Source organism: Sinocyclocheilus anshuiensis, unplaced genomic scaffold (assembly GCF_001515605.1).
Source record: "Sinocyclocheilus anshuiensis isolate Anshui unplaced genomic scaffold, SAMN03320099.WGS_v1.1 scaffold188, whole genome shotgun sequence".
NCBI lineage: Eukaryota > Metazoa > Chordata > Actinopteri > Cypriniformes > Cyprinidae > Sinocyclocheilus > Sinocyclocheilus anshuiensis.
This window is the reverse complement of record NW_015555768.1, coordinates 1,328,047-1,339,326: the sequence shown is the minus strand read 5'-3', so window position 1 is coordinate 1,339,326 and position 11,280 is coordinate 1,328,047. Positions and strand designations below refer to the sequence as shown.

Here is an 11,280-nt window from a genome sequence, read left to right as displayed (position 1 = left end):
AAAAAATATTACTTTATTTCAGCTAGTTGCCAATGCAACATTTCTCATTTATCTATATATCTAATATCTATATATCAATATAAATTAATTTTTTTCTTTAATGACGTCACCAGCGACTAGTCGACGTCGACTCGACTTTCATCACATAAATGTCAACTTTAAAAAATCTGAAGTCGTTTAACCCCTAACACACAAACATGTTTTGAATGTATGTGTATAGGAATGAGTGTGAGTGTGTGTGAATCTCATCTGTGTGTGTGTGTGTTGGTCCTTGTCTTTTAGGGCTGTGCAATTAATCGCATGCGATTGTCAATTAGGCAATATCGCGTTCATAATCGCAGATGAATTGCATTTGATTATGAACGTGATATTGCCTAGCTTGTCAGTGAACTACGGCTCTGTGTATTAAATGCCGCTCCATCTGAAAGCAGGTGATGGAGATTTACTACTAATCACGGAACCGGCTTTACTGACAAGATGCGCATGACAATCGCATGCGATTAATTGCACAGCCCTATTGTCTTTTAGTGTGTTGTCTGTGCCAGTATGATGTTTAGAAACAGATCTCAAGGTCTAAATGAGGCTCTCTGTGTCAGTGTGCTTGTGTCGTGATGTCTGAGTGGGCTGTGATGTGCTGTACTTCCAGACTACATTAAGAAGGAAACCATTGATACATTGTTTGTGGCTTTTTCTTATTTTTCATTTTCCTGCAGCACACAATCGGATGACAGTTACAGTTAGAAAGCGAACCAGATTCCCCATCATAAATTTGATGCTTTGACTAGTTTTCCTTGATTGTCTTCAGTCCCGTTCTATATATATCTTGTGATTCATATATATTTATTTATATCTCTATATCTATATTTTGGCTTTATTTAAGTATTAATTTAAGGATTATTTAACCAGGAACTTTGCCTCTTGAGATGTGCACATCTCGATTTCAAGAGGGGTCCTGGAGCAGTCTGCCAACGCAGGTAAACCTCTGATATCTAATGTTAGCATTTACACCTCTACTACAGCCCAGCCCTAAAGTCAGCACTTACGACCGTCAGGCCCGACATGCACAGCTTAGCCTAGCCTCATTCCACAATTAGGGTCATTCATCTTGAGAGACAAAGCCAAAGTGTGGAAAAGCTGTACACCGCCGGCACTCAGTCTGTTTTAACCCCAACACAATAAAAAGCGCTAACGTCTAGCACTAACCTTCTCCAAACTGTCGCTTGACATTAATAGAAGACACATCTTTCTTCTGGCTCTTCACCGTGTATTTCCATTACATTTGCCTGTATCTTGCTACATTTGTCAGAAATCAAATCAAATAAAAATAAAAAAAGTAATAGGCATAGTTGTTACTTAAACGTCAGTGTCGTATACAGTATCCACTGGTAATACAAAAATATCCCACTTCTACAGTTCCTTAAAGGGGTCATATAATGAGAAATTTAATTTTACATGATACACTTCTGAACATAAACATGAGCCTGTAACTTGGCCTGTCCTGTCACAGTAATAATGACAAACTATGATATATACTATTATTCCTAAACACCAAGTTTAGGAATCCTAAACTCCAAAGAGCTAACTGGTGTAAAATGTGTAGAAAATATGTTAAAATGTGCTGATCCTGTTGTGTGTATCAGAAGAATCTCAGTTTTAGAAATCAGCGACTGAAGCTTGTTTTAATAGTCTTCACATGAAAACTTTCCAAGGATAATGTGTTTGATTTTTATATTATATTAATCGCCAACGTTTTAAATGCCACCCATAGAAATTTGTTTGATTATTTAAAAATAACATCTAAAATTATCAATGGATATTTATTTGATAACTGCTTTCAAGATTGCAACATTAATATCTATATATCTATCTATCTGCAATGCTATCAGAGCAAGAAAAAAAAAGGTTTATCTATAAACTAATACTGTAATAGTACCATAAATTAATAACAATAATATTTCAACACATGACTGAAGCATCAATTGACAACTATCTGGTCACGGTAACAAAGTATGATATATTATTATTCCTGAAGAGCTGACTAGAGTAAAATATATAGGAAATATGTTAAAGCATTTACTGTTCCTGCAGAATCTCTGTAGCAGAATCTTCTCTTATCAGAAGGATCTCAACATAAGAAATCAGTGACTGGAGTGTATTTTTAATAGTCTTCACATGAAAACATTTTGATATGTGAGGTTTTTATATTATATTAATTGCCAAAGTTCAAAATGCCACACATAAAAATTTGTTACAATTATTCAGTAAAATCTAAAATGAAATAAAATCTGAATTTATTATTAGAAAATTGATGGAAATGTCTATGATTACTGATTTTAAGATAACGAAAAATATTTATAAAAATATATATGTATACAATTTTTTTCAATGCAGATCAAGAAAATATAACTACTGATTTTTTTATATTTTTAATTCAAATGTTATTTATTAAAAAAAAAAAGTTATAAACTAATGCTATAATATTACCATAATAATAATATTACATTAATAATATTTCAACGCATGACTGAAGCATCAATTGACACATATAACACATGGCCGTCTGGCTCACAGTAACGTAATATCGACAAATAATTTATCATTTTTAATATTTTTATTCTTAAACACTTGAAGAGTTAACTAGAGTTCTGTCATGAAAACTCTCAGAGGGATTGGCATGGTAATGTACATGATAATGTTAATGTATTTGGTCTTGGCGGAATAGATATGATACGCTGCTGTGGCGACAGAGCAAGTACCGAGACTTGCTACTGCCAATACATCCACAACATGCTGCTGTATGCATGTAAGAAATACTGCTGCTGCACATATAACACATATGAATAACCCCATATAGCATACATGAATCACCCCATAGCAGATCTATACAGGTGGAGCTGGGGAAGGTGGAGGGTTTCTGAAGTGTGCTGCCAACTGCTACAGCAAACAAAAGCCAGGTATTTGAATATTAAGCAGTAAGCTTATTGGCAATGCCAATACCAATACAGGAGAGAACCAATCAGCTGCCATGTGACAATGATGTCGCCAGGTCAGATTGAGCTAGACCTATCGGACTGCGCTATCTAGAGTTTCATGCCAGAACTCTGTATTAAAATCTATAGATAATACATTAAAGCATGTGTTGATCCTGTTGTGTGTAGCAGAAAAATCTCAACTTTAGAACATTTCAGAACAGTCTGAGTGGCTCTTTCCCGTGCAGAATGTCGTACAAATCTCTCAGTGTAATCCAGGCTGTTTTTGATGGATGGAGCACCTAAACACCATAGTGGAAACAACGCGAGTTGAGTGCAGCTAAACTTCACTTCTCATTTCACATGCAGAAGGTGCATACATAGAATTCTTATGGTAATGAACTAAACAATGACTACTTTGCTGTGAAGAACTTTACAAACAGTTTGGGTGGAATAAAATAAATAATGTGATATGACCCATTTAAGTGTTTAGTTCAGTATGATTAAAATAGTTAAGCAGCTTATTTTAAACCAAAATGCACAATTATCAGCCGACTCAGTTCAGTTTACATTTCTTCATTTAGCAGAAGCTTTTTGTGTCCCTTTATATTTTAGGACACAAATCAACTTACAAAATGTTTCAGATAACAAACTCCAGATTTAAATTTGTGCTTAACTGGCTCGTAAAATTTGTCTGCCATAAACTAACAGTATTGTAAATTTGTGGACTTGTGTGCTGTGAAACCAGTATTATGGCAGATGACTAATGATGCTAATAGATTTAGACGCCCTCTATGTTAGCATGCACTTACACGCCTCTAATGACACGCTGCCTACACAACATTACAGTTCATCTCCAGTGAAATGCATTAGAATGGAGTGAACAAAGATTTCTAACAACTAAATGGCTAATCCAAACCTGCCTTCTATATAGAGGAGCAATAAAAAACGATAAACAGTAGGAAAAATGAACACACCGCACCCCTGTTTTCCACGAGCTATCACTTCGTTTCACCTCATCCAGGTGCTTCTAGCTCTCATTCCCTCTCTTTCTCTCTGATTGAGTTCTGCCTCTCTCTGTTCCATTGGTGCTGTACGTTTGTTGTGGGCGGCCTGTAGCCCATGGTGACACGTCTCTCATGTTTCTCTTCTCCCCGCAGGCCCCGGTTTGGCGTTCATAGCATACCCTAAAGCCGTTTCTATGATGCCCGTGGCTCCGGTGTGGGCTGCCCTATTCTTTATCATGCTGCTACTGCTAGGACTGGACAGTCAGGTCAGTTCACATGCAGACATTTTAAGGATCATGTGTGTGGTTTTTATATGATATTAATGGCCAAAGTTTGAAATGCCACCCACAGAAATCTGTTAAATTATTCAGTAAAATCTGTGGGAAAAAAATCTATAAATAATTAAATCTAAAAATATTTTCAGAACATTAATGGAGATGTATTTGATTACTGCTTTTACGATTATGACACTGAAAAAAAAAAGTTATAATTTTTTTATGACATCAGATCAAGAAAAATGTAACAACTGTCTTTTTAATATTTAATTGTAAGGAAATGCATTCTGGGATAGTCTTATATGTAAAGGATTTGGGTTGTGACGGTGAGGAAATTTTCTCACCGGTTAATCGACGTGTGACAACACTGGTAACATTGGGTTCTGGGGTTCATTGGGGTTTTCAATAAACTTTCCTAAATAGCTTGTAAATGCCCATGCACATTTTACTTTCACTTTCGAATTTGCAGCAATTCGGTGTCAGTTGCTTGAATGGATACAACAAAACGGTCAACAAACAAAACAAAACAAACTCACTTATATTAAACACAGAACTTTTATTAACAAAACAAATAAAAATACACCATGCTATAGGCCTAATATAAAATAAATAACTTACACAAAGTTTAAATTAAAAAAAAAAAACGGAAATCAGCAAACACTGTGGAGTAGTTTATTATTATAGTATATTATTAAAACTAAACTTTTTTTAGTTGAAATATAATTTTCGTTAGTAGGAAACATTAACTGAAATAAAATAAATTCTAAAACAATTAAATAATTAAAACTAAAATAAAAATGAATAAAAAATAGACTGAAAAATTAAAACAATTAAGATTAAAACAGAAAAAAATATTCAAAATATTAATAAAAACTATAATAGTATCTCAATGATACTAAAATATCACTGCCATGAATCTGAAGTTCCAAATGTGGAAATGATTAAATCTAACTTGAATCTCAAAGAGGTTTTTATTTCAGTTGTCAGAGGACATTTTCTTTTCATTTGGCAAAGAGTTGCCCTTGTGTGTTTTTGATTAAAATATCACCATGCAGCTGAAAATATTTTGAGTTTGATTTTTGAAGTGAGCCCATTAATAACACATCTTGACTTTTTTTTTTTTTTCAGTTTGTTGGTGTGGAGGGTTTCGTAACTGGAATTCTTGATCTTTTCCCTGGAAAGTATTACATGCGCTATCAGCGCGAAATCGCTGTGGCAATCTGCTGTTTATTATGCTTCATTATAGATCTCTCCATGGTTACACAGGTGAGTCCTCTTAATGAAACACCCCTTCATCAGCTGTGAGAATATCAGCATCAGTCGCGTGGCTCTCCATTAGTCAGATAAGAATATAATGGTTTATCACAAGTCCTTTCTCTGGGTGTTAGATCGTCACGCTCTCATCCAGAGGCTGATCTTTCTTCACTGAAAATTGTTGCCATATGTGGAAGTGACGTGACTCATAAAACTCACAGTGAGGGTTTACACAAGAAAACTTCAAAGAATCACAATGAACATAACCTGACAAGTAGCATTTGTGATATTGATTAATGGGTTTTTCAAACACAGATGAAGTTGACAAACTGTTGTGTAAAGACAACGTGAAACAACATTCATGATGCATATGACACTTATTTCAGGGTGAAACCAAATATTAATAATGTAGGGTGGAACTAGGGATTTGATCAGTGACCTATGATATTATTGGTTAATATTAGTTTTTGAATATGGGAAAATAATAGGATATATTGTGTGTTTGTGTGTGTACCTACTTAACCATATTTTGGTGACGAATGTTGTACCCTAAAGTGAGCAAAACCTGACAAAATCGCCAAAAACCTCCATTTGGAATTTTTTTGAAATTGTAAAAATGCAGAAGTTTTCTGTGAGGGGTAGGGATGGGTTTAGGTTCAAAAGTATATAACTATCTGTATATAAAAACAATAGAAGTCTATGTAATGTCCCCATTTAGATATCTAAGTAAATGTGTGTGTGTGTGTGTGTGTGTGTGTGTGTATACAACATTTGGTACTTACAACCTATTTACCCTTATCTATTGTGGCATATATTTGTTTTATAAAAAAAACAATTTTATTTTAATATTTTTTATTTTGTTTTATTATTTGAATTTTATTTTATGTATTTTTTTTGTTTTATAAAATATATTTTATGCCCTAGATTTTGAAATTGCAAATCTCATATAATGTGAACATAAAATTAAAATGCTCGTATAATATTTAGTTTTACTTTTCTAAATAAATTTTGTTCCTTTGAACTTTCTGTTTACGTATCAAAAAATGTATCACGGTTTTCAACATTGATAATAATAAGAAATGGTTCTCAAGTACAAATCAGCATATTAGAATGATTTCTGAATGATCATGTGACACTGAAGACTGGAGTATTGATGCTGAAAATTAATCTTTGACATCACCTGAATAAATTACTTTAAAAAAAAATTTAAAATATAAATAAATTGTTATAATATTTCACAATATTTGTGCAGTATAAATGCAGCCTCGACTGGCATAATATAATTTTTTTCAAAAAAAAAAAAAAATCGTACCAACCCCAATCTTTTCTATGCTTGTATATATTTATTATTCCACTATATTATTCTACTATTTGTGAAAAATTTCATATTTGTGTTTATTTTTCTCTAGGAAACAACATGCACTGATTGTGAGGCATTTATGAAGTTCAAAGGGTCTATTTTGATTTCTTATCAATTTGCGTTTACAGGGAGGGATGTACGTCTTCCAGCTTTTTGACTACTACTCAGCCAGTGGAATGACCCTACTGTGGCAAGCATTCTGGGAATGCGTGGTTGTCGCGTGGGTTTATGGTGAGAATCTCTTCATGCAGCCGTTTTTCCATTCTCTTGTCTCATCAGTTTATCATGAGTACTGTAGGCATTTATCTTCCAGTGTTTGCTGCATTAAGAGATAAGAATAGCATGTAGGACCCTGTGCTGGCAGCAACACTATTCTAATGCTCCACACACCCAAAAGAGCGCTGACTTCATGCCGCTGTGTGCAGGTGCTGACAGGTTCATGGATGATATTGCCCGTATGATCGGTTACCGGCCATTCCCGTGGATAAAGTGGTGCTGGTCCTTTATAACTCCATGTGTTTGCATGGTGAGTGCTGGAAAATACTCCCACCTGTTCACGCTTTTTAAAAGTGGTTACGTCTGTCAATATTTATGCCATTTAACCCTCCTTTTGTGTTCAAAAACTGGATATAACTTTTGTATTGTGGGTCAAATTGAGCCACATTGGTTTCCATGCAATTTGCCAAAAATCAACACTATGAAAAACAAAAAAGATTAATGTAAACACAGAAAACCTCTGTTGTAGCGTGTCAGAGAGATTTAATAATTCCCATCTATTTCTACTGTGTTAAGGGTCAATTTGACCCATATATTTTTGTTGAAAATAAGCTGCACTAAAAAGACACCAAAAAAAGATCATGACCATCTGAGTATATATTGGGTTATTTTAGTATCATTGAGATACTATTATAGCTTTTATTTTATTTATTTTTTTATATATATATTTTCTGTTTTCATTTTAATTCTCATTAAAGTTTTAGTAATATTGTGTTTTTGTCATTTTTGCATTAGTTTTCTTTTTTAAATATGTATATATAATTTTTTTTATAATTTTCATTTCATTTTTACTTTTAGTTATTTTAGTGCAATAAGATAAACTAACTAAAAATGAGGAAAAAATTAAATACGTTTCTTATATTTTAAAATAAGTTTATAACATAAGTTTCTTATATTTTATTTCAAGTAACAAAAATTGTTTTATGTTTCAAGTTTTAGTGAACTATAATAACCCTGGTATCCAACATTAAGTGTACTTAGTGTAAGTACATTTTTTTGCTATTTGTACTACTTCTGCCTTTTTGTCATTTTTTTGACAGTGAATTTTCCTTGGATGATTCAGAAGACAAGTCTTCAGTTTCGAATAAACATTGAGTCTTAAATTTCGTAAAGTGTCACGTATTTCATACTTAAGTGTTTAGCAAGCTACAATATTTTTTAACCTGATTGTCAAAGTTGAATTTTGGATGGAAAATTGCATGGAAACCAATGGAGGTCAATTTGACCCACAACACAAAAGTCATAGACATGTTTTGGAAAGACTTTACAAATTTGTTATGTATCAACACTTCGCATGCTCATTCGTGACCCTAAATGAGAACAATTTACAAAATGTCAAGAAGAAATAAAGGCAGTTTGAAAATTGGATGTAGGTCAAACTGACCTGAACAAGGTTCAAATTGATATAAAAAGACATGTTAGGCTGCTGCTCCTGTGTTGTTCAATCAGATTGTTGACTCTGATATGGATGCCATTGCTCTTTATGTCTTCAGGGTATCTTCCTATTTCATCTGCTGAACTACAAGCCTCTGACCTACAACAATGTGTATGTGTACCCGTGGTGGGGAGAGGTGATCGGATGGTGTTTGGCTCTCTCCTCCATGCTCTGTATCCCCGTTAGCCTTGTGTACAAGCTCGCTGGAGCCAAGGGAACATTCAGAGAGGTTTGCACCATTTCAACCTATTCAAAGCACTGCTCTATTTCCCGTGCACTAGCACTAATATATGAAAGGTGTGGAGAGCATTGAAATGAGTAGGTGTGTTTATTTGCAAGATCCAAATTCTGAGTATCGGCCCCACAAACAACAGTTAGTGCAAACAGTCCAAAAACAGCAATTCAGTGTAGCTGTCGATGCCATTGGAGTTGGACTATGGGTCAGTTACCGCACTGAAAAGCATCAGAATTGCTCATGAGAAAGCGATGTGTGTATTTATAGTAACTAGGCTAATGGTTGTCATTCCTCTGCAGATAGACCACAATGCCTCACCCCCTCAATGTTTGCTTCCAAACACACACTGAATACTGAATACAGCTGAGGGTTGTGGCATGTATGTGTAGGAAAACTAGCACAGGATGCTGGAGGAAATGAAAAATTATAGGGCTGTCAAACAAATTAAATAGTAATTGTGATTAATCCGTTTTTATAGTGCAATACGGCATTCTGTTACTTTTTAAGGAACGAAAACTAAATAATGTTATTTTGGGGTTTAGCAATTTGTGAGGCTGACACTAGGAAAATATGCTCATGTCTATATAAGGATACTGGCCAGAGGGAAATGTCCTCATTCGGACTAAAAACAATCAAATTATTATTTCTTAAACTGCATCTCAGCAAACAAGAAATGAAAATATGGAAGTCAATGAAACTGCTGATATTTCATTTGTTGAGCATTGTTGTTGTTTTAATATTTTTTATACTATTATAGTATATATTCTTTTTTATGTTATAGTATTTTTATAGTATTCTATAGTGTGTATATATATATATATATATATATAAAATTTTATATATATAATATAATTTTATATATATTTACACACACATGTATATATATGTGTGTGTGTGTGTAAATATATATGTAATTTTAGTTTGGTGTTCCAGATATGATGTGGGGACTAAAATAAATTAAATTAAATTGTACATTAAATTATTGTTAAATTATTTTACTGTAAATTATTCCCTCGTTTTAATTTACCAAAAATCAGGGAACAATTTAATAAATCATAAGAAAATAATTGATATTCTTTATTTATGTTTTTGCATGTCATTTAATGGTTCTGTGTATTTTAATATTTCAACTTAAAATATTTTTGACAGGTAGTTGCCAAGGCAAGATTTCTCAAAAGTTAAATTTTTTCATCTAATAATTATAATTTATTTTATTTCTGCTTTATTTCAATTAAAAACAATGCAAAAGAACAACCGTCCAAAGAATAAATCTGCGTCTGATTTATAAAAAAATAACTGTAACCCATCATTTGCATGTGTTAACGTTAAATTTGTCAGTCCTAAAAATAATGTGGGATCATATGGGAACACCTACTGATGCTCTAAATGGAAATGTCAGCACAGATTTGTTGACACAAAGTTTAGTCTGATTGTCATTAATTGTTATTCTCACAGTTACAGTAAATTGTAGTTTTCTTCTCTAAACTAGCTTGATTTTATTCAGAATGCATAGATTAAGACTGCGTGAACTGCTTCAAATAAGCATGTTGCCCATTCATTATGTGTTTTGTTTTTCATGCAGCGTTGGGAAAATCTGACCAAACCAGTGTGGGGAGCCCATCACCTCGAATACATGGCCCCTGACACTGATATTAAAAGCCTGGCCTCTCTGTCTCCTGGAACGGAGGAGAACAAGGTGATCATTTTTGAGAGTGTTATGTAGATCAAAGGGAAATGCTTCGACAACCCTCCTAAGACAAGCTGGTTGAAGAAATCGTCAGTATTTTTTTTTTTCATTTTATGGAATTCTGCATCATCTTACAGTCTTAAAACAGCTGATGGAAATTGACGGTTACATTTTGTTTCATACAACAGATCCTCTAGCATGCACATTACCAGATGCTCTTCCTCTTCCACCTGTTGAAACTGCAAACTATATACATGATTTTTTTTTTATTATATGCAAAGTTTATTGCAGATATCAAGACTTGCAGGGTGAAATCAGCATGTCTTTGGAGGGGACAGTATAGTGTAGCCTATAACATTATTTCACAGAGCAGCAGAATTCCCACAGGCCACTTTCCTGAACGTGATATGGGTCTCTTTGCACTGACACGAGGATCAAATCTGAGCAAGAAGCACATGGATAAAATGAAGAAGGTGGGGGGGGGGAAACGTGTTACAAATGCATCATTGACTTAAAGACTATAATTAGTAATTCATTTTCAAATTCATAAAATCTCATGCATATTTAAACTAAAACAATGTACGCTTCAATAAACTGTTTAACTGATCAGCAAAAATAGATACAGATCTATTAATCAAATTAGATTTGGTGTCAACAAGGCCACATGTAGTTGCCAAATGATGAGAAATAATTTCTGTAGCTTTTGCTTGATGTGTCTTCATCTGAGACAGGTGACCTCAATTCGTGGTGCATGATATCACAGTGTTTACTGTAAGTGCCAA

General features: G+C 33.7%; 1 protein-coding gene across 2 annotated transcripts in view; it reads left to right on the top strand.

Annotated features, from left to right (window-relative positions):
- Window positions 1-10,991, top strand: part of LOC107674339 (sodium- and chloride-dependent creatine transporter 1) — a 23,407-nt gene extending 12,416 nt beyond the window's left edge. The window contains exons 7-13 of one of the 2 annotated variants that reach the window (XM_016468286.1): window positions 4,130-4,242; window positions 5,380-5,517; window positions 6,994-7,096; window positions 7,291-7,391; window positions 8,635-8,805; window positions 10,394-10,507; window positions 10,687-10,991. In XM_016468286.1, the coding sequence (XP_016323772.1) occupies window positions 4,130-4,242; window positions 5,380-5,517; window positions 6,994-7,096; window positions 7,291-7,391; window positions 8,635-8,805; window positions 10,394-10,507; window positions 10,687-10,695 (749 nt within the window). In that variant the 3' untranslated portion in view covers window positions 10,696-10,991. Of the gene's footprint in view, window positions 1-4,129; window positions 4,243-5,379; window positions 5,518-6,993; window positions 7,097-7,290; window positions 7,392-8,634; window positions 8,806-10,393; window positions 10,508-10,635 lie in introns of both variants that reach the window. The other variant, XM_016468287.1, reaches the window with a different exon arrangement.
- The last annotated feature ends 289 nt before the right edge of the window (window positions 10,992-11,280 follow it).